This window comes from Lynx canadensis, chromosome C2 (genome assembly GCF_007474595.2).
Source record: "Lynx canadensis isolate LIC74 chromosome C2, mLynCan4.pri.v2, whole genome shotgun sequence".
In the NCBI taxonomy this organism is placed as follows: domain Eukaryota; kingdom Metazoa; phylum Chordata; class Mammalia; order Carnivora; family Felidae; genus Lynx; species Lynx canadensis.
The window spans coordinates 61,271,845-61,296,144 of NC_044311.2; the positions used below are offsets into that span (position 1 = coordinate 61,271,845).

At 41.4% G+C, this 24,300-nt stretch overlaps 1 protein-coding gene across 4 annotated transcripts in view; it reads right to left on the minus strand.

Annotated features, from left to right (window-relative positions):
- GOLIM4 (golgi integral membrane protein 4) overlaps window positions 1-21,301 on the minus strand; it is a 79,848-nt gene extending 58,547 nt beyond the window's left edge. For all 4 annotated transcript variants that reach the window (XM_030329181.1, XM_030329180.1, XM_030329179.1 and 1 more), the window contains exon 1: window positions 21,014-21,301. In XM_030329181.1, coding sequence (XP_030185041.1) covers window positions 21,014-21,200 — 187 coding nt within the window. In that variant the 5' untranslated portion in view covers window positions 21,201-21,301. The remainder of the gene's footprint in view (window positions 1-21,013) is intronic.
- Window positions 21,302-24,300: the final 2,999 nt, after the last annotated feature.

Consider the following 24,300-nt stretch of genomic DNA (forward strand, 5'->3'; position numbering starts at 1 on the left):
ATGGACTCCTATGTGGGAGGTAAGAAAACCAGGTAGAAGCCTACTGCAATAAGTCAAGTCAAGAGATGATGGTCAGACTAGGATGTCAGAAATATTCTAGACTGGTAAAATTCAGGATACATATTTAGAGTCAACACAACTATATGAAAAACATCCATGTAGATTACACCATGCCAATAGGATCGGATTTTTGAGTGACCCAGATAAAACCATAACAGCCCTAGAAAGAGGGGAAAGTAGATATGACCTACTGAAACAGGACTCAAAATTCAAGAAATGATTTTAGATATGGTAGTTAAAAACCATAACCTCTTTTGGTTAAAATTCAATGAGGAATGGAAAGAAAGACTTTTCCCTTTGTAAAAATAACTAAGCAGTCAATAGAAATGTTCTTTTCAGCGTCTATTCTGATAGGTGCCAACCAGACTGTTAAAAAAAAAAAGTTGTTTAAGCAATCAACTAGTGAGTTTAAAAAGAAAAAGAAAAAAAACCTAAGTAACAAAACAGAGATGAGGAAGACGGAAAATAAAGCCAGATTTTCCTTCCACATCAACGTATTTGCAAAGGTACAAAGTTAATCGACGAGAAGCATTTTTTTAAGTTAGAGAATACTTACACTAGTAACCTGCAGAGTATTCTCTGGTTTCATAGAGCTTTAGCGGTTCACTACCTAGGGCTTAACAAGAATCTACATGTTCCTACTCTGAAATTTTCTGAGCAGGCACTGTTCACAAAAAGTACATAAATGAACTTGTCAGAAAAAAAAAAAAAAAACAAACCCTGCCTCTTCTTACCGCTTCTTCCATTATGTGCACAAGAAGCATGTCAGGACGACTCATAGGAAATATCCATTTCAAAATCAAAGCCATATTTGTGTACCTAGAGACTAGCCTTCAGCTTCCTCTTTTTTTAGTACAGAATTCTGATATTCTTAACCTGAGACATGAAGAATCAAGCTGTAGAAAGTAAAAATCTAAACAAATTGGGGGTACCTGGGTGGCTCAGCTGGTTAAGCGTCCGACTCTTGATTTCAGCTCAGGTCATGATCTCATGGGTCATGGGTTCCAGCCCCATGTCAGGCTCTGCACTGACAGCATGGAGCCTGCTTAGAATTCTCTCTTTCTCTCTGTCCCTCCCCTCGCTCATACTCTCTCTCTCTCTCTCTAAATAAATACTAATTGCATAACTTTTTCACTTAATTTTTTTACCAAAGAATCTCAGTGAATATGCAATAAAATTTTCTAATAAGTATTACATATGTTCATGAGATGTGTACAAAAAAAATTAAAATGCCCAATCCTATTAACGAGTCCATGTTCTAAATTGCTTTTTTTTTTTTAATTTTTTTTTTCAACGTTTATTTATTTTTGGGACAGAGAGAGACAGAGCATGAACGGGGGAGGGGCAGAGAGAGAGGGAGACACAGAATCGGAAACAGGCTCCAGGCTCCGAGCCATCAGCCCAGAGCCTGACGCGGGGCTTGAACTCAGGGACCGCGAGATCGTGACCTGGCTGAAGTCGGACGCTTAACCGACTGCGCCACCCAGGCGCCCCTAAATTGCTTTTAACCCACATAAATTAGTATATAAAAGTAATTCTCTGTTTTATCATATCTGCTTTTTGCTGCTAACATCCTTGTATTAAATGTTGAAATGCTTTCGTAGAGAAGTTCTACTTACTCTATGTCAGTGAAATAGCAGAATCATAAAAATCCAATAGAAAAGGCTTTAACCTTACTAGATAGTTCATTTACATTCTGTCTCTTGATGGCAGGCGGCACCTGTATAATCAAATTTATATCCCTCAAGAAAGCCTGTGGACAGTAGGTGCTTCAGGAAAAGTTTGTTGCATAAGAGAACATATTTACCTACTGCATTTTGTTTAGGATTTATGCTAAGTGCTCATTTGTTATAAACTTAAACCCTTTTCCAGGAAATACAAAAATATCACTAAAATTATGTGATTTCATGTTAATCTTTTAAAACGTCTACATCAAATCACTGCAAAATGATTCTTCAAACAAAAGCAGCTTTCTTCCTTTATCTCACATTGTACCAATTTTGAAATTGACGGATGGGGTAGATGGAGTCATTATTCTAAATCCCTCACCCCTTACTCCCCCACTATATCCACACTTTGCCATGCATGTACTGCTTACTGCTGAGGGCAGAGTATTCTTCTGCACTCTAACCTACTAAAGTTGGGACTGGTCATGTGACTTGTTTGGCCAATGAGAAGTGGACAAAAATGACAGCTTGGCAGCTCCAAGCCCAGGCTCTAAGAAGCACTGTATGTTAACACCTACCTTCTTGTGCTCTTGTAAATCCACTGAGAGGGAAACCTCCAGGTAGATGCAATCCTTTTAGCAGCAGGTTGTGGAAAGGAGGCATTTGGAAACTCACCAAAAACCTGTTGCCCAGATCTAGGCTCAGGCAAGTCAGGCCCAGCCAAGCCCAGTCTGCAATGACAGAACCACAGCCAAACTGCAGAACTTGAACGTGACTATGTTTGTTGTAAGCCACTGAGATTTTGAAATTGATACAAAACAAAAAGTAGTATATTGACTCTCTGTATCTTTAGATGGCTACTCATGTAACATTAGCTGCATCAAACCACACCTTCTTGATTTACTTACCCTAAACTACTCGTCATTTGCTATGGCTATCTTCCATTTTGGAAAAAAAAAAAAAAAATCAGATCATTTTTATACAGGATTTTTTTTAAGAAAAAAGGTTGTCATGAACAGACATTTGCTCTGTAACTGAAGTGTAATTTCTACAATAAACTATAATATACTGAATAAACTATATTTTAAGAAATCCAAGTTATAATTTTGTAACCTCAGATGCTTCTATAATTTACCAGTCCTCCAAGTGAACCAAACATAAAGCACCTGAATGTCTGATATACTCTAGAATCTTTTTCTCTGTTTTGTTTTGCTTTGTTGAGAAGTTTCTGAATAGCTTCCCATCAAAAACTCGCAGATGTGAACTAACCAGTGTTTAGAGGAGAAGCCAGTATGAATTAGCAACAATCTTGAAAGAGGTTTTAAGGGCGCCTGGGTGGCGCAGTTGGTTAGGCATCCAACTTCAGCTCAGGTCATGAACTTGCAGTTTGTGAGTTCGAGCCCCAAGTTGGGCTCTGTGCCGAAAAACGTTTTAATACATGCAATTTTATTACTTTTGAGTACTAGTATTTTCAGGGTCGGTCTGAAAGTAGATGGGAATCACCTGTTAATGTCTTGGGTTAGGAGGATATTTTTTCATGTTCCTGATTCAAAAATCTGTTGTTTTTAAAAGTGGGGTAGATTTTGTTTATGGATTTTATTTTTATTTGAGAGAGACAGAGAGCAAGCGGGGGAGGGGCAGAGAGAGAGAAGGAGACAGAATCCCAAGCTGTCAGCGCAGAGTCCAATGCAAGGCTTGAACTCACGATTTGAGAGTTCATGACCTGAGCCGAAGTCAAGAGTCCGACCTCAACCGCCCAAGCCACCCAGGTACCCCATGTTTACAGATATTTTATTAGTTAATTTTTTCTGTCATAATCTCAATGAAGATAAAGTACAACCTAACACAAGTTCAATTATCACAAGTCATAAAAGTAATACTGATGAGATTTTCATGGATCAATTTCACAAATGTCATTGTCTTTTCTGCCACTTATATATATTAAAGCAAAGCTGTACTGTGAAAACTGTATTAATAAGTTGATAAGTAGGAGTTGCTACAGATGATTCTTATTTTCATTACTGTTCACTTAAGCTAGCATCTCAGAATTTAAAAATCACAAAATTTTAGCTCAGAAGGAATCTTAAGACTAGTTCAACTACCCACCACTTATCTGAGTTAACTCCATAACACTTCCCCAAAGTGCTGTTGTACTTTATACCTTTCCAGAGCAAGGCGGTGTTTCCAAACTAGCGGGATTGCCAATATGTTTCAGGAAATTAATTTAGTGAAAGGCAGTAATTGAGCCTGTTGTAGTTTCTGCTTTAAAATAAATTACTTAAAAAATGGAAAAAGAATGGATCAAATGAGCATGAATGGTGGTTAACATGGAAACAAATAAGCCAGTTCCTATCCACGCAGTCCCATGGGCAGCTTATACTTGGCTGAACAATGATACCAATGCTTGTGTCCTGAACTTTAAGGTATAGTTGTTTTTACTTTAAAATTTTTACTGATAATAAACCAGTGCTTGTAGACAGAATGCATAGGAATATTAAATTAGCATTAGTAGAGGGGCAATAATAATGATGCTGCAAATGCATTCAAAATAGTCCTTAATTGGGATTATCTTACTCAAAACAGTCATTGAGCACATCAAGGAGCTGCTAGCCCTAAAACCGGTAAAAGAACCAGAACATTCATAGCAGCAGCAATTGATATTACCCAAATGTCCATCAACAGAGGAATAAATAAATTTGAATGGCATACTAACAGAAATGAATAATCTGTAACTACATGTAACAGCGTGGAGGAATCTCAAAACAATATTAAACAAAAGAAGCCGGACGCGAGTATATATGAGTATATATTGTTTGATTTCCCTTATATATACAATAATAAAGAGCAAGTTAATCCAGTTCTTATCCATAGGGGATCAGGGGCAGTCAGTGACTTGAAGGGGCTCCAGGTAACTTTGGGCTGCTGGTATTGTTATGTGTTTTGATTCGGTTGCTGGCTACACAGACATGTTTGTGAAAGTTCATGAAGCTGGAGACTTACAATTTGTGAACTTTTATGTATGTATGTAAGTTACAATTCACAGTTCAACAACTAAAATGTCAAATAAAGAGGCGTTAGATTCCACTGAGCTATTTGCTAATATTTTATCTACAAAGTCTTTCTTTCTATGTCAAATATAAGAACTCGATATAACAAGTCTAAAAGTAATTCCAACTTTAGAGTTATAATACGTAACTAATTTTAGACTACATCTTAATATACATCTGTGCCTAAATCAAATACAATGTTGTTTTCGATGTATTAAAAATTATTTTCTTACACAAATAATTCAGAGAATATTAAGTGGTCAGTGTCACTGAGAAAAAAAATTTAAGTCTTTATATATCATGAATATTAATTTTGTTATCTTTACAGTTACCTTTATTATAAAATCCCTGATAATATACAGAGCTAAGTTTCTTTTACATAAAATCACTTCTGTATCATGTACCATGTACAAATTAGGAAAATTCCCATAAGAGTTTGTGAGATTGTATGTTATTATAGAAAAAGTTTTGAGAATTAGAAGAAAAATTGGACACTACTTTAGTAATGGAGAAAAAATATGGTTAGAACCATTGATATCTGCTGGCAAATTCCAGACCTGCCCACCAGTAAGCTGTGTGAGCTCTGTCAGATCAGCACTGTCCAACAGAAACACACTGTGAATCACATCTGTAATTTTTTAATTTCTAGTAGCCACATTTTATTTATTTTTTTTTATTTAAATTTTTTTTTTCAACGTTTATTTATTTTTGGGACAGAGAGAGACAGAGCACGAATGGGGGAGGGGCAGAGAGAGAGGGAGACACAGAATCGGAAACAGGCTCCAGGCTCTGAGCCATCAGCCCAGAGCCTGACGCGGGGCTCGAACTCACGGACCGCGAGATCGTGACCTGGCTGAAGTCAGACGCTTAACCGACTGCGCCACCCAGGCGCCCCTCTAGTAGCCACATTTTAAAAAGAAGTATATGTGCACTGAAATACACCAATAATACCTAATGTACACAGCACTTCGTTGAAATGTAGTGCCACCAAAACAATGAAGTCACGTTCTATAGAAAAATATTTCACCGTGCTTTAGTCTTAACTTCTAAAATTTAAATTAAAGTTTAAAATTCAGTTCCTCAGTCACAGCAGCTGCATTTTAATGCTTCTGCCACACACGACCAACTGGTGGCTACCATATTGGACAGCGCCACTGTCAGGTCATTCCATGTCTCAGAGGCTCACTTTCTTTGCTGATCAACTAAACAAGTTATTATTTGAGATACAGAATTCCCAGTGGAATTTTTGCCAACTGAAGCCCACATGCCCCAACCAAAATGTGGGCCATTCACCATGCAGGAATGCAGACCTGTGTGAAGGGATCTTTGGACTTCTTAAACAAAGTAAGAAACCTGGATATTTGCAAAAAAACATCTTTCTTTTTCCATGGTAGACAACTACTGTGAAATTTTTCAGAGCACTGTGTGGGCCAAACCAAAACACGGCCACATGCTACTCTTTGCAACCTGGGTTCTATAAACATTCTTTCTTGCTCTACCGATCTATGATTTATTTAGGAGTGATTTGACTTCTACATCTGGAAGCTAAAAAGCACAGCTGGAGAGTCATTTGAGTGGTGAGATTCAAACCCCTGCCCCCGCACCCCCCTCTTCCCCCCACCGTGAGGTCAAGGTGAAGCTACAGATGCTATCAGGGGGTGACAGCCTCTGGTGAAAGCAGAATCCCCAGTGTGAGCTTAAGCTCAGTCTACACCCCAGGATGCAGAAGAGTCTAAAAAAGAATTATCCTAAGGTAAGGGTCAGCCTAAGACCCTAATTTTGGATCAATGACAATGTGCCAGAGATAGAAAGGGTAACGTAGACAAGTATATCACATATCACTCTTATTGCCCTGGGTGGGACCCAGTCTCTATGAAGCCTGCTTGGATCCTCCAGGGTATGTAAGGTCCAAAAACAAAAAAGGTAACGCGCCAAAGACAACGGAGAAAGCTGCAGGGGTGAAGCAGGAAGCAGCGGCTTGAGCAGCTATCAGTACCTTCTGTGGACAAGAAGATGGGGAGAGGTGGGGAGTGGTGAAGCTGGAATTTATCCTGTCAGTTCAGATTAACAATGAACACTAGAGGTTATGTCACCTCCAGGCAGCACCAGATGATCTAGGAACACATAAGCCTAGGCTCAAGGGATAGGAATGGTTGCTTATCATTCAGAGGAACCTGTAGGACAAGTAGTTAATCAGCACTAATGAAAGCTCTTGCATACAGAACAAAAATACTTCTCAGATTCCAAGTCTCTGGAGATGGAACAGACCTCTAGGGGACCAGATGAAGTGGCGTCATAAGTTATTTAGTAACATCTGCTAACATGACCTCACGGGCCTCCAATCAACAGTGTCTACCTCCTCAGATCTCTGTCCCCAGTTTTGTCCTTAGAAACCCTCACTTGCAAGCAATCTGCGAGTTCCAAACTTCTGTCTGGGCATTAGCTCCCCATTCTCCTGAGTGATGCCACACCAGTAAATAGCCTATCTTCCTTCACTGCAAAAGCCCAGTGTCAGTTTGTACTGGCTTGCCATACATCAGTTGGACAAACTCTCATTGTTTCCGTTACGGTGGTAGGTCGACTCCAAGGAGACTAGTTCTCATGTCCAGGTGAGTCATCATCTGGGAATATTCTGAACTTTTGGCAGCATCTAAAAAGGATAGAGTTCCCTCTAAGGAGGTAAAGTCAGAAACTGTTTTGTGAATATTGTTAGAATCTCATTTCAATTCCAGGGTGAGGGAACCTTGGAAACCGAGGATAACTAAAAGCCCCGAATTAGGATTCAAACAATTTGAGCATTAACCCCAAGCGTGTCATCGTCATGCTGTGTGACTTCTGTTTCCTCACATTTAAAATGGTAATAACATAGAATATTGCTTTTCTCTATATCATTGGGTTCCTCCAGGACCAAATGGTATCATGAATATAAAGTAATTTGGAAGGTATAAATTTCTCATGTAATTGCAAGGCATTTTTTTTATTATTTACAAATAATTACTAGTGAATTCTAGGAATGCAATTTTTTTTTTAATTTTTTTTTTCAATGTTTATTTATTTTTGGGACAGAGAGAGACAGAGCATGAACGGGGGAGGGGCAGAGAGAGAGGGAGACACAGAATCGGAAACAGGCTCCAGGCTCCGAGCCATCAGCCCAGAGCCTGACGCGGGGCTCGAACTCCCGGACCGCGAGATCGTGACCTGGCCGAAGTCGGACGCTCAACCGACTGCGCCACCCAGGCGCCCCAGGAATGCAATTTATTAAATACCATTTAAATCCCTAATAAGCAATCTCAAATTTGAGAGGGGTGGAGTGGGTTAGGGCTTTAGGGAAATAGCAGTGAGCACTGACCACCCCATTACAAATTCAGCCACTTTCCAGAGGATTCATCCGGTAGGACCAAGGGAGCTCAAATTCCAAGATGGACTTGAAAGGACCTCAGAAGAAGGAATTTGCCCTGAAGCTGTGGTTCTTAACCTTTTTTAGGTCACTGATGCTTTGAGGATCTGATAAAAGCTATGGCTTCTGTCTTAGAAAAAGGCACATATACAGAATGGACATATATTTTCAGAAAGTTCCTGGACCCCCATGGATCCCATATTGCAAATGCCACCCTTAAAGAGAGGGTCACAGATGAGACACAAAATATGGCCTTAGGAATGAGTTGTTGCTGGGTAGGAGGCAGTTGTGAAAACAGCTGGAGGCCTACAATAAAACAAAACAGTCTTTCTTTAAAGGCTCAGCCTGTACTCCAAGTATTGCTACTATGGGATCCTGCGATGAAGACTTCTTGGGGTTTAAATAAGGAGTCTGACATGCACACACAAAAGCATCATTCTAGCTAACTAGGTTAGTAGCTACTGCTTCCTTGGACAGTCTCACAGCAGAGTGCACCCTCTAGCTTAATCTAAATGGATGTTAATCAACCAATGGAGCAAAAGATATATGAGAAAAACAAAACAAAACAATATGCAACCCTAAGAACCACACTGCACATGTTAGTACTACATCGTAGAATATGTAGTGAATTTTTCACACTTTGGTTTTTGGAACATAGAACAAAGACCACATATCGTGAGGACTTAACAGTATGCATGTGAATATCACAAAGGAAAAGAAGTCCATGGCAACCCAGAATTGACAGTGGATATCATGGCAGCAATCTAGTACCCACATTGATAGCAATGGGGCAGGAAGAGTCATGGATTCCACAGAAAGTCAACAGCAACTTCACTGGCAAGAAAGAACTGTCCTTGATTCTTGAATGGAACATGGCTTCATATTTTGACAAGACATTCTCTACTCACTTCCTAATCTAATCTCTTAGAGAATATAACGGAAGGCAAATGGAAACTAGAAATATTGATCTTGTATTTCTAATAGCTAAAATATGTTAAGAAGGGTGAGGTCATACTATGAATTTTGGAATGATTGTTCAGGAAACATTATTTAATGACTTTTTCATAAAATGCTACAGTCTATTGTTATTCTTTTTAATATTACGGAAGAATAATCTTATATTTCAATCTTTACACTTGACTTCCAAAGTAGAGACCAACGAACGAGTTGAAATCACTAATCATGCAGTTAATGTTCTTTCTTTAAATCAAACGTATTTATCTTTCTAAGACCATAAAACTCACTCCTCAAAAATTTATCTTCTGATTACCAAATAACAAGGTTTTCGTCAAAGACTGCAGTCTATAAAAGCAGAAGGAACAATCAGAAGTAAAAATATATGAACAAACACACTGCACTGCCTTCCTACGTACCTGCCAAAGAAATACAGTCAATTGTAGGAGTGACAACATTACACATATTGTCAATGGATTTTGAAACTCCTCAAGGACATGAGCCTTCCACTCCGTGATTTCCCTCGGCAGCTTACTAGCTGGGTTTGCACTTCAGAGAGTCACCTGCAACTCTTTTAATTTCAATCATTACAGGTCAAATGGTTTAAACACGAGAGTTTCTCTCCACAGTGCCATGATTTCAAATGCCACTTCCTGCTAATATACTTCAAATTAAATAATAAATCACATTTAAATATGTAGTAATGCATTTTTACAAAAGTATTATGTCGGATAATCCAAGAAAGTAATTCAGAGCAGTGCCTGCTACATAGCAAGTGCTCAGTGACTTTTCGTTTATGATGAATTGGTAATGATACTGCCAACAATGACAACAATGACATTCTCACCTGGTAGGCAGCTGCTTAAGGGGACCCTAATGACCCCCACTTTCTGTTATTCATGCCTTCACAAGCCCCTTCCCTTGCACATGGACTGAACTTAGTGATTCAAGTCTAATGAACAGAACATGGCAGAAGTGATGGGTTATCACTTTCAAGGTTGAGGTTATTAAAATATTTTCACTTTCATCTTAGGTTCTTGCACATTCTTTCTTTAGTTCTCCCTTGGATCTCTTGCCCTGGGGGAAACCAGCTTTCATTTTTTTTTTTTTTTTTTAAGTTCCACAGTGGAACTGCAGAAAGTCCTATGGAAAGGCCCAGATGAGCAAGATTAAAAGCGGATCTTCTGAGGCCTGCCAATGATCACATTAGTGAATTCTGAAGCAGATCCTTCAACCCCAGTTAATTTCTGAGATGACTACAACCCTGGTCAGCAGCTTTACTGCAACATCATGAGATACCTTTAAAAAAATCATCCAGCTAAGCCCAGATTCCTTTCCTATAGTAACTGTGAGATAACATTTTTTGTTCTAAGCCAATTCAGTTTGAGGATAATTTGCTATGCAACAGGATAACCGATACAGATTTTGGAGGTAGGGTACTGCAATAACAAAAATCTGAAAGGTGGGGACAGCTTCAGAACTGTGTGATGGGACTTAAGAGCATGAGTCAACATGTAAAGTGCTTTAAAAATACTATTCACAGAATTTTGGACTTTGAAGAGATTGCTAGGAAGGGCGTAAATAAAAATGAGAAAATTTTCTTGGAAATTGTAAATTATGTAGTGGTGGAAGGTGTAACAATACCCACACTTATATATAGTTACATGACCTGTATGTGGTCACTTGCAGTTGTATGAGAAATAAAAAATGTGCCGCACGAACTGGGTAATTTAGCTGTGGAGATTTCCCAGCAAAGTGCTGGAGATGCTACCTGGTTTCTTCTTAGAGTAAACTGGGAGATGATAAATTGAGGGAAGGACCACTAAACCAAAAGAAGGCTTTGAAAATTGATGGTTTTCAAACCACTTGATGGTTTTGAAAATTCTCAGCATCTCTGGACAGCAAACAATACTAACACTAAGAAACAGCTCCCACACAAAGATTAATTCCAAGGAACTGCCAGGAAAAAAAAATGGTCTAAAGATGAGACAGAGAGGCACCTGAGTGGCTCAGCTGGTTAAGCATCTGACTTCAGCTCAGGTCATGATCTCAAGGTTCGTGAATTCAAACCCCACATCAAGCTTTGTGCTGATAGTGCAGAGCCTACTTCGGATCCTCTGCCTCTGACAGATCCTCTCTCTCTGCCCCTCCTCTACTCACACTCTCTCTCAAAAATAAACATTTAGGGGCGCCTGGGTGGCGCAGTCGGTTAAGCGTCCGACTTCAGCCAGGTCACGATCTCGAGGTCCGTGAGTTCGAGCCCCGCGTCGGGCTCTGGGCTGATGGCTCGGAGCCTGGAGCCTGTTTCCGATTCTGTGTCTCCCTTTCTCTCTGCCCCTCCCCCGTTCATGTTCTGTCTCTCTCTGTCCCAAAAATAAAAAAATAAATAAATAAAAAAAATAAATAATAAACATTTAAAAAATAAAAATAAAAATAAAATAAAGATGAGACAGAGAGTGTGGCTTCAGAAATTCCTGTTAAGACCTTGGAAATGTAGCCTCCTAATGAGTTTTTCAGTTGTACCACAGGGTCTCTTAAAAGCTTAAGACCGTGACTCAGCGATCCTTTCAGCAGGCCTTTGGAAAGTTAAAGGGCACTGCCTATCCCTTGTCTCAGCAGAAGCCCAAGGTAAGGAAAGATTTATCTCTAAGAAATATGGGGGTATGATCTTTGTCTAACTGAGTAAACCCTAACGAGTTTCAAAGGGGACTGACAAAAGCTTTAAGAGGATTTTATCAGCAGAAACTCTGCCATTTTAGAATGAAAGGAACAGACTGTGCTAAATGAAAAACCGCCATAAATCCCCCAAATCCTACCGGCAGGAAGCAGGCTGAGAAAACAACTGCAAGGCTTCTGGGGGGCTCAGCTGGTTGAGTGTCCAATTTCGGCTCAGGTCATGATCTCACTTGTTAGTGAATTCAACACCCACATCAGGCTCGCTGCTGTCAGCTCAGAGCCCACTTCGGATCCTCTGTTCCCCTTTCTCTCAGCCACTCCCCCACTTGTGGTCTCTCTCAAAAATAAACATTAAAAACAAAAACAAAAACTTCAGCTGCAAAACACGTGCCACCTTTCATAAGAAGGGAAAGACGACTCAGAGAGGGGAGCCAATAGCCCAAGGAGTAGAATGAAGAGCCATGGAGAATTATCCCCAACTCTGGAAACTTCGTCAAGAAACTTCTGCTTAGCAGGATTTCAGAACTGCTATGGGCCAGTGACTCTTACCTACCACAAATCTTATTCTTTTTTGACCAAGAACATGCAGGTATCTTATGCCTGCATCATTGCTGTATGTTGGTTGTGTTGAGGTCAGATATCCTGACTCCATAGTTTCACAGATCTACAGATGACGAGGAACTATATTTGAGGAACTATACCTGAGGAGCCCCACTCACACCCAGGTCAAACGTAGATGACTTCTGGATTTAGAGCTGATGCTCACCTATATAGTGAAGACCATTTATTTTTCATCTTTTAATGAAAATGATGCCTGACATCAGTGCAAATTAACATGTTTTATAGCATCAAACCTTTAAAAAGGATATAAAATCCTTTTAAGAATTCATGTGTGTTAGGGGCGCCTGGGTGGCGCAGTCGGTTAAGCGTCTGACTTCAGCCAGGTCACGATCTCGTGCTCCGTGAGTTCGAGCCCCGCGTCGGGCTCTGGGCTGATGGCTCAGAGCCTGGAGCCTGTTTCAGATTCTGTGTCTCCCTCTCTCTCTGCCCCTCCCCCGTTCATGCTCTGTCTCTCTCTGTCCCAAAAATAAATAAAAAGTTGAAAAAAAATTTAAAAAAAAAAAAAAAAAAAGAATTCATGTGTGTTAATAGATTGAGAGATTAATAGATTATAGATTTAATCTCACTGATGTAAAACTAAATAAATGCTAACCAAATACAGAAGCAACAGCTATCCAATTTTAATCTGTTTAGAATATTTATTTCATAGCATCATAGCTGGTGTTGAGACCATACAATGTCAAAGCTCTCTTAAATATCTTGATTTACACATTTTTGTTGTTGTTTATAACAAAGTTCCACTTAAAGAAGGGATTTGAATGGCATGTGAAATGGGAAATGAAATGTTCAGCTCTCCTAAAATGATTATATATTTTTCTTAAACTCACTCTCAACAGAAACAGTGTCATTCAAATGTTCCATAATGCCTTATCCTTCAGAATGACAGCCCGTTTTTTACTTTTCTATTCACAGTCTATCATATTGTGACATTTTATATATGAAAAACAGTTAAGGCATTATTTTTAAAAATGTCATACTATTTTAAAGAGCAATTTATTTCATGCCCACATCCCTCCAGGCTATTAGTGAGGTTTATTAGCAAAAGCCAATATAACTGGCATGTCCTCTGGATAGGCACCCACTGGCCAAGAAAAACAAAGAACACAAATATGCCATTCAGAAATACATAGCATTGTTTAAAAATAGCAACGCCCATTTCTGCTGGAACTGAGAAGAGTGTGCTGGTCTCCAGTGACAGGAGAGCACGGTAGGGGAATGCTATGTTGTACTGGAAGTCAGAACACAGGACACGTGGGCTTAGCTTGAGATACATGATAAATGATTCACCTGCTTCAAGACTGTTTTCTTAACTGTAAAATTCAATGTCTGTATCTGAGTCAATCGGTTAATGCAGTCCTGAACTACAGACACTCAGGTACTCAAACATGACTTCTTACTTTATGTATGCAAAACCTGTATAGGCACTTTGGGTTGACAAATTTCACATTTTCCCCTAAAACAAACTTACTAAAAAAAAAAAAAAATACACTACTACCTTGTAAATGAAAAATATGATTTACATGGCATTAATGGACAGTGACTGTAAAATTTAAACATAATAATATAAAAAAACAATTATTAGATTCTAGCTATCAAACTGTTGGTGGTCCTAGTCTGCTCTCTTTGAGAAAAACAAATGGGTAACTATATCTATGAGAGAGATTCTAGCATGAAACTGAGAGTTTCTACTTGACTTGTCAAGAAAACACTGAAAGCAAATTCAAAAGAATCTGAGGTCTTTATTATATGATTCAACATTATTTAATGCAGCATCTGGATACTACCTAAAATCAACTCCAAATCAACCAAAATTCCTTTCTGTAACAGCAGCAAATGTCCTACACTCTGGAAATGCTGCATCAAATAATCACACTGATATTTCTGATTCTAAATTTTATCTTGACTCTTCATGTGACAACCCACCTAACCTACTTTCTCAAAACCATTAATATTGTCATGAGAAACACTAAAATAATTTTGAGGGCAATGGAGTACTGTGGAAATAACACGGCTGGGAAGTTGCATTAGGGTTCAAAGCTCAGTTTCATTAGATTTGACCTTGACACTAGCAAGTTAACTAACCCCTTGAGCCTCAGATTGCTCACTTACATTAAAGTGCTCATGTCACTGTTAAATAAGAAAATGCATGTAACGTGCTTAGCACAGCACCTGAACAGGTAGACATTCCACAAATGTTATGTATTTTTAAAAATTTTAATTTCTTCAAATAAATTTTCAAAATTCTATCAAAATAAATTCACTTTATTTTTAAAGGTTTTTTTTAAGTTTATTTATTTATTTATTTATTTATTTATTGAGAGAGCGCGCGCGCGAGAGAGAGAGAGAGAGAGAGAGAGAGCAAGCAAGCGGGAGAGGGGCACAGAGAGGGAGAGAGGGAGAATCCCAGACAGGCTCCACGCTGTCAGCACAGAGCTCGATGCAGGGCTCAAACTCACAAATTGTGAGATCACAACCTGAGCTAAAACCAAGAGTCAGATGACACTTAACTGACTGAGCTATCCAGGCGCCCCAAAATAAATTCACTTTAAATAACAGTGCTCAAAAGGAAGATACAGTTTGCCACTTTTCTCTTCCAGTAAAGTTGTATTACATATAACTTTGACTTCCAAAGCTACAAAAGTCACAAAGCACTGACTGGCAAAAGTAGCAAAAAATATTCTGTCCTCAATGATAAAATAAAAACACTTACTTGTCAAAATGAAAAACAACAATTCTTAGTTGTTACCATGTAAAGCATACTCAAGTCTTTTCTTCCCCACCCCCCGCCAAAAAAAAAAAAAAAAAAAGTACAGTAGAAAATACAGAGTGAGACTGTCTTAAGTCAAGTAAAAGTTTCAGCCAAGTTGGGCAAATAGCTCTGACAAAAGCCACATTTAGGCCATAACTAATAACGCTATTACCTGCTAGATGTAAACAGTGAGCAAAATAAAAAGCAGCTCAATGCTAATCCAGCAACAGTAGTCCCGGCCACCTAATAAATGCAATAGTAATGTGCTCCAGGATCCCTGCTAGTCATTTCAGATGTATTATTTATAATCTACTTAAGTGTGCAAGTTAGACATTGTTATTCCCAATTAAACATGACGAAACTGAAGTCCAGAGGCGTCACTTGCTTGTTCAAGGTCTCTACCTGTGAACACCAGAGTTGTATTCAAACAGCACCTGATGCCAAAACCAATCGCCCTTCACTAGTCCCTCTTTCTTTCTTTTTAGGACATAAACATGTGAGCAAGAATATTCCTCAACGCTTTGAAAAGTCATAAACTGATAGCACTCCCCTTTCTTCTCTCTGCCTTCTTCTAGTTTCTCTCAAACCCACTGCACGTCGATTCCCCAACTCCAAGTCACTGATTCCTTAGGTCTCTGAAACCTGTCTTGTGTTCCAGCCCTAGAAGTAACCGTCCTTGGTATGACAGGAGAGAATAAAGAAGTCAGGGAAAACTTCCGATCTATATGGGACTTAAACTAAAGGCTCACAAATAATGAGAAATTGCTTATATAGTCAACCAATATGGACGTGTTCCAATTTGCAGGGATGACTAAGGCAGACATAAAGTGTAGACTCATACAATACAAACTTATGCAAATCATATACATATATAACAGAATGCTTAATTGAAATAGATTTTCAAAAAGTATCTAAAAGCTTTCATCTTTTATTCAGGGAATGTATTTTTTTTAATGTTTATTTTTATTTTGAGAGTGAGCAGGGGAAGGGCTGAAAGAGAGGGAGAGAGAAAATTCCAAGCAGGCACCTCAGTGTCAGCACAGAGCCCAACACTGAGCTCGAACTCATGAACTGTGAGATCAGGACCTGAACCAAAATCAAGAGGTGGATGTTTAACCAACTGAGTCACCTAGGCGCCCCATCAGGGAATGCATTTTAAGGCAGGATTTTACATACACATAAAAACTACTGACCTTAAAGAGTATTTCATTCTGCTCTATTTTTTTAAGTGAAAATGTTCACTTAATAAACAGTATCTCGTTGATGTTTATGAGACCCAACTTAGCACTTAAAAATGAGTATACCTAACTACACACAACCCACACTTGTGGGTCTAAATTATTGAGTTCTGGGAACCACTCAATAATTGTTGGTTAAAAAAAAAAAAAAAAAGATAGCAAGACTTGAAACCCAAGTGCTGTGACTCCTCAACCTGTATCTACCAGACTTCAATGCCCACCACATAATAAGCACACTAGTAAGCAGACAGGAAACACCACAAAGGTGTAGACCTACTATCTTCTGAGTGCCAGGCACCAGGCACTGGAGATGAAATAATAAATAAAGACTGGGCCTGAGCTGAAGAAGACTTTTATTCTTTTTTAAGCGGATTCAGGGTAGGCTGAAAACAAAGAAGTTACCAGTTCCAATGTGATCTGTTCATGCTCAGGCTAGCAAGCCATCCTGTGTTAAGAGAACACAATGCAAGAAACAACTAACTTGAATAAAAATATGAGCCTTAGAAGCACCACATTTTTACTTTAAATAGTTGTGATATACTCATCTGGAACAGGAGAACAGGAAACATTATATAAACCTTTTCTTGATGATTTCCTGCCATCACTGCAATAATGTAACACAGTGTTTCGGGAATGAGGGCTATTTGCCCCTATTTTTAAAAAGTTAAATAGTTCTATCTCTATCCCAGATCCTATTGCACAAGGTTATTGCCTACCACTAGGAGTTACACCTTCTTCTTATCTGATATGACACAGAAGGGAGTTAATCAGTAACCCTACTTTAATTTCCTAAGTTTAAATCGTCAGTGAAGGTCCCTTCTCCAGAGGAAAGTACTTGGATTTATGTTCGTTTACCGGTTTCCTTTGATGTCCAGTCAGGTACAATAAAAGGAGGTAGTTAATTATAAAAACAGATTTTGCCAATTTGAACACTTTTACCCATGACAAACCTGGAGAGGAGAAATGAAATATCCTACCTCAAACAGGGACCATGATGATAATAACAGATCACCTTTAATGAGCAGTACCTACTATGTGCCAAGTATGTCCTAGGAGCTTAACAGGATTCATTACTTTATCCTCACATTATCCCGATGAAGTAGGTCATTCTAATCTCCACTGCATAAGAAAAATGAGGGCCATGTTCACACAGAAAGTTGCAGGGTTAGTATCTGAATCACATGCTCTGGGTAAAAAGCAACAACAACAAAACCCTCAAGTGTCTTTATGGCCAGAAAAGTAAAGTAATGTGTGATACAGCTGTTTTAAGATTATAGGGATGTGGGGGCACCTGGGTGGCTCAGTCGGTTGAGTGTCCAACTTCGGCTCAAGTCATGATCTTGTGTATCTCAAGATCTTGTGTATCTCAAGTCATGATCTCGGTGTATCTGCACTGGGCTCTGCACTGTTAAGTGTAGAGCCTGCTTGGGATTCTCTCTCTCCCTCCCTCTCTGCCTCTCCCCCATTCAGCCTCACAGGCACTCACGCTTTCTCTCTCTCAAAGATAAATAAACTTAAAAAAAAAAAAAATAGGGCTGTGGTTCCCAACCCTGGCTGCATATTGTAATCACCTGGGGAGAACGACATAGGGGTTTCACTCCCACAGACTGTGGCTTAGTTGGTCTGAGAGCTGCCCACGTGATTCTAATGGGCAGTCAGAGCTAAGAACCACTGTGTATGGACTCGGAGAATGATGCATGGCCCACCTGAAAGCAGTTTTTTTTTTTTTTAAATGTAAGCGGTTAAGTAAACATTGTGCTGGTCAAAGGTTGTTAACTGCTGCCTCTGCCACCAATATGTAACCTCTGCCCCACTGCTCAAGGTAATTGATGTGTGGTGTAAGTGGGAGATAGATAAGCAAATAGATACATAGGCCGGCAGACTTGGACATTTGTTTTTACCGGAGAGGAGGTAGCCTAGTCTTGGAACTTTCCCCAGGTCGCCCCTCACCATCTCCTATTTAAGGAACTGGTCTACTACAAAATGTACTTAGAGTTAGACATAACCTACTTTCAAAATAATCTCTGGAGTACGACCCATTCTTAAACTGAAGATGACCTAAATATGCTCACTTAACAAATGTATACCTTCAGATTACAGGGCCAAACTACTTAAACATTTCAAGAGTCATTTTTTTTTTTTTAAAGAGGCCACTCATAATTAACTCTGATCTTAATCCACTCCAGGTCAAGAGATCTCACTTAACTAAACAAGTTCTGAGAATGGAGAGCCTAACGCCCTCAAAACAAATCTATGCAGGTGGTACAACAGAGCGCTGCTGAGTGAAATGTCATTTGTCATTGGGGAAGCAAAAGATGCTAACGTCAGAAAACCTTCATTAAATGACCTGCAGATGTGAAATCCAAAATAAACGCTATAGGAGTCAATCATGTGGCCTGCCTGGGAAATAATGCTTCAGGGATGATCATATTGTAATTGTTCCAGCACCACAATTCAAGAGGAAATGGCAAAAGGGTACATTAAGAAATAGACTTTAAAGCTACTCAAACTAGCTACATTTTTTCATCTCCTACTGCAAAACAAATGTTATATATTTGAATGGCCTTGTATCACCACTTACCACCACTCTCCTCCACAATTTTCACCAAAAGGCAGCCAATAAAAGGAGAAAAGAAATTGAGATTGATTTTCAAAACTAAATACTGCAAATACAGGCCACGACTCAGAAATCAGGGCCTCAGTCAATCAGTTCCAGTTTTGGCTGCGAAGGTAAATGCTCTCCTTGGGCTTGGGCAAAATGTTTGGTTACTTTGTTTTGTTTTGTTTTGTTTTGTTTTGTTTTGTTTTGTTTCAAAAAGCAGAGACAGGGAAGTGAAGGCCAAGAGGGCAGACAAAAATGCATGGGATTAACTTTCTCACTACTGTTCAGAATAATTTCCTTTGTTGACTGAATAAATATATATTGATCCCCTCATGAGCATCAGGCACCGTGCAGTGCTGAGGAGGTATTGGTTAACTTGACAGTGTATGTTCACATGGGTCTCCTAAGCTAAGAGACCAAGGTAACAACCTCATAAAATCCACCACACATGCCCCTTCCAGCCACATGTGTGAAAATCCAGTCCTGCCCTTGTAGTATTAGATCATAAATTTCCCCCTTTGTCTAACTGCGCTGAACTTCACAGGAAGCCACTGATGTCTTCTAAGTAAATACATAAATATCCAGAATTCATACACCAACAATAAGTCATGGGTAAATACCAACAAGTTTAAAGAAAAATTTTCTTAGCCCAAGTCTGCACCAAAACAGGTTTTCCTTTTGAGCCAAACCCAGCTCACATATTTTCACTGCCTGTGGCTATGCAGCTTCAGTAAGCTAAAAATAATTCCTTTTCTTCTAAGTTGGGAAGAGAAAATAAGACCAAGTAATCAGCTGCATGTCCTTTTCTCTCGTTTTAATTTTTTTTTTTACTAGAAAACACTCAAAATAGCTGAAGCCACGAAAAGGCATCTGTTTCATATTTATATACAGATACACTGACAGAAACATCCATCCAGCTTATATTTTCCCAGTAATACGAAATTAGCTATATTTGCATCATCAGCAAAGACTGTCAACATTTCACTGCTCACAGCTTTCTACTATTATTTTCTGCTTGGGGAGAGGACTACATAAGTATCGAAAACTACACACAAGTACAAGTAAAAGCTTTCTAAAAGTATATACAGGATGACTATGCTCTAAGGCCACATCGCGCTTACTTTGCAGTCATGCATCATTTATGTTTCTGAAATTTACATTAAAGGAGATTCTAAAATAGAAGGGTAGAAACTTTAAATCTTTCTGCAGGTCTTGCTCAAGTTGTGTTTACTCTATCTGATAAACTGAAAAATTCTATTTCTCTCCTTGGACTTCTCAAGGCTAACTGTAAAGTACCACCTCCCACCCCCCCACCCCCAACACACACGCCTACCTATCTCTGTATTAAACTAAAAGTTTCGCAGGAAGACAAACTTTTTCCCTCCAAAACATATCGGGGGGATGGTGAACAGCGGCAGTGTGGACTTTTCCAATACCTCCAACATCTCTAAAGTCACCCTATTAAATTAATAGAAACCACCAGGTTCCATTCTACTGGGCCTTTAGTTGGGCTGCTAGGTCATGGCTAAATTTCCCTTGAAAAAACAACATGGTTTGGGAAATCACCGCCAAACTCCATCTCTTAGACTACTGACAAGGGCAACTGCAAAGCAAATACCCACAAACCAGGACCGTGCCTCTCCGGGATGGGCTGGTAGACACGGAGGAAGGGCTATTGGTCGGTCTGCCCGGACTCCAGCTGGGCCACTGACAAGGACTGGGGTAAAGCGCTCAGTGTGCGCCGGCCCATCCAACGCCCAGCGGGACCAGCCTCTGAGCGACCAATTTCAAACGTAACCGCCGGTGGAAGCGGGAGGATGGGGATGTCATCTCCCTTGACACTTTGAGGACCCGGGCGGCCCTGCAGGGCTCAACTCTGAGGTCCGTGATGGTCAGCGGTGGCACCCGCTGGGCCAACGTTTCCCCAAAGCCACTTTTCCAGCCGGGGCGGGAGGCGCGGGGCGAAGTTAGCCACCGGCCGCGCGCGTCCCGTTAACCGTACCTTGCAACTGGGCAGAAAGGGACTCCTGGTGCTGCTGGTACTTGAGCGCCACCGCCTCGGCTTTCCGCAGCTGCGTCTGCAGCTCGTAGTAGAGCATCGCGCCATAGAGAAAGCCGAACACCACGGTCAGCAGCAGCAGCGTCTGGAAAATCCGCTTTTGCTTTCGGGAGCACATCCCGTTTCCCATAGTCCCGCCTGGACCCCGCGCCGCGGCCGCCCCCGCCGCCGCCGTCCCTTCCTCCCCTCTGCGGGAGCGAGCGTCTCAGCAGCGGCCGCCGCAGGAGGTGGCCGGACGCAGCATGAGGAGGAGACGCGAGACACAAAAGCGGGGCCCGAGGGGAAGTGGCGCCCGCTCAGCCCCCGCGCGCCGTGGGGCGCGCAGCCATCGACGCCGCCTGGGCAGCGGCCGCCAAACTTTTGCGAGGCTGGCTCTCCGCGAGTGCCCGGGCCCGGCGAGGGGCCCTCCGCATACTTCCGAGCGGACCGTGCCCGCGCCGGTCCCCAGACGCCGCCTGCCTTTTTTCCTCCTCCCCACTTTTTGGCTCGGCTGCCCCCGGCGGCGCTCGGAGTCCCGCCCCGGCCGCTCCCCGCCCCCTCGCGGCGGCTCCCGCTGCGCGACTTTGTTGCCACCAAAAGGAGGGGGTACGCGCCCAACAAAAGGACGCGGCTCCAGGCGGCGCCTCCGCGCGCGGCCCGCCGGAGTCGGTGGATGGGCGGGGGCCGGCTGGCCCCTCTGGGTTTGGGGGGACGGCGGGCCGGTGTCACTGACCGGGCTGCCCAACCTCGGCCGCCGCCGCCTCCCACCCAACTTACGTGTCACCCACGGCCCCGCTATTCTGGCCAACGGGATTCCGGGAGGAAGTCCCACTCGGGCTCCCCGCTCATTGGGCCCGTCCGAGCCTCCGCTCCCTCCCTTCGGGGAGGCAGTGCGGGGCTCGATTGGACGCCCGCTTTGTCCGTCCGACCCCGGGGCCGCGCCTTCCCTCCCACCCCGGGGGCCGGCGAGGGGCTCCGTGGGCAGAGCGGCCGCCTGGCGCCGGGGTGCGCCCACGTGGAGTGCGGGTGGGTGGGGAGAGGCCGCAGAGCCAGGGCCCGGGAGGTGGGGTGCGCGGGTGACGTGTCCCGGCTTGCGGCTGGGCGAGGTACGGTGCGCACGTGTGTGAGTGCAGGTGAGAATGTGTGTGTGTGTGTGTGTGTGTGTGTGTGTGTGTGTGTGAACGCACGTGGGGAGAGGAGTACAGTGCATGTTAGGGGGGCAGTGGGTGAAAGCAGCTGCTTACGCTCGACCGAATACCCGTTCTTTCTTTCTCTAGCCAGTGGGCAGATGCGGCAGACACACGGGATAGCTACACCGTCAGCATAATCTGCGTAGCCGAACTGGAGAAGCCTTGCGGATGGACTCTGGCCCCAACACGGGGGCTAGGGTGAATGCGTGTGTGCCCGCTGATGGCAAGACACGGTCTGGGGGACTCACGTACGCTAACGCGCTACTTACTGCTCAACTGTCCGTGTGGATTGGGGAAATGAGCTTGCCTTTGGCAGAGGGGAAAGAAGTGACCTCATATTTCCCCCCAGCTTCCAAACAGAATAACTTAAAGATAAATCTCAGAGGCTGAAATAAGTATGCATACGTTTCGTCACATGCATTTGTTTGATCGGTGGCAGAAATACATCAGTTACATCGGTAAATTACACTTTAAAGGCCAACAAAGGCTCCCTATGTAAAACAGAGTAAAACAAACTTAACCACAAACCTCTTCAAAAAAGAAATCTAATTCAAAGAGAACACTGCTTTTGTTCTTTCTGTGTACTAGAGAGGGAAAAAATTGAGGTTGATAATTTTGTTTTTGCTCTTGACCTGACTAAGAAAGTAAATTATTTCTCAAATGCCTCAGTAGTGTCATGGAACTTGCTTTATACTGCATGATTTTTATGATATTCTAACCAGATTTTAGTTATCACTATCAATAGTAGCCAGTGAGTGCTCAAAATGAAGGTAGATGTGCTTAGCCAAATTAAACGTAAAGACAGTCCCTGGTGCTGAACATTTTTGGGTAGACTCTGAGACGAGAGAATGCTAAAACCATAAAATAAGCCTCAATTACTACCTAGTTAGCCTATGACACTTATACTACCATGAAAACTAAGTTTGCCTGTCATGTGTTTTTCCCTAATCAATAATAACTTACAATAGAACAATATGTTTTTCAAAAATACTTTCATTTATTATCTCACTTACCACACCCAGATTAAGGGTTAGCCTCACATTTTGGTAAAGAAACCAAAGTTTATTAAAGTGACTGAGAGCTGTCAGAGAAAGTGAAATATCATATGATTACACTCATATGTGAAATTTAAGAAACAAAACATGAACAAAGGGGAAGGGAAGGAAAAATACGATAAAAACAGAGGGAAACAAGCCATTAAGAGACTCTTAAATATAGAGAACCAACAGGGTTCCTGGAGAAGGCGTGTTGGGTGGGGGGATTAAGAAGGGCATTAAAAAGGACATTGGTTGGAATGAGCACTGGGTGTTATAAGTGATGAATCACTGAGTTCTACTCCTGAAACCGATACTACACTGTCTGTTAACTAATTTATATTTAAATAAAATTTTAAAATTAAAAACTAAACTGACAGATGGCTGTAGGACCTAGGACATGCAGAGAGTTAGGAGTTCAGCAGAATTAGATCCAGGTTAGAATCCTGTTCTTTTTATCACTTTCTTTTGTAGAAGTCAAGTTCTCATTCTTTTTTTTTTTAATGTTTATTTATTAATTTTGAGAGAGAGAAAGAGAGCACAAGATGGGGAGAGGGGCAGAAGGAGAGAGAGAATCCCAAGCAGGCTCTGCACTGTCAGCACAGAGCCTGGAGAGGCTCAGTCCCAGGAACCATGAGATCATGACCCGACACTGACCAGAAATCAAGAGTCCCACAACAGACTGAGCCACCCAGTTTCCCCAGTTCTTATTCTCTTTAAACAAGTGATATTAACAAATTGTATTTAGTCCATTAAAATGAGAACCTTGGGGAGCCTGGGTGGCTCAGTCGGTTAAGCGTCCGACTTCGACTCAGGTTATGATATTGTGGTCGTGAGTTCGAGCCCCGTGTCGGGCTCTGTGCTGACAGCTCAGAGCCTGGGGCCTGTTTCGGATTCTGTGTCTCCCTCTCTCTCTGACCCTCCCCCGTTCATGCTCTGTCTCTGTCTCAAGAATAAATAAACGTTAAAAAAAAGTAAAAAAAAAAAAATAAAATGAGAACCTAGTTTAAAAAGAACACGATTTAAG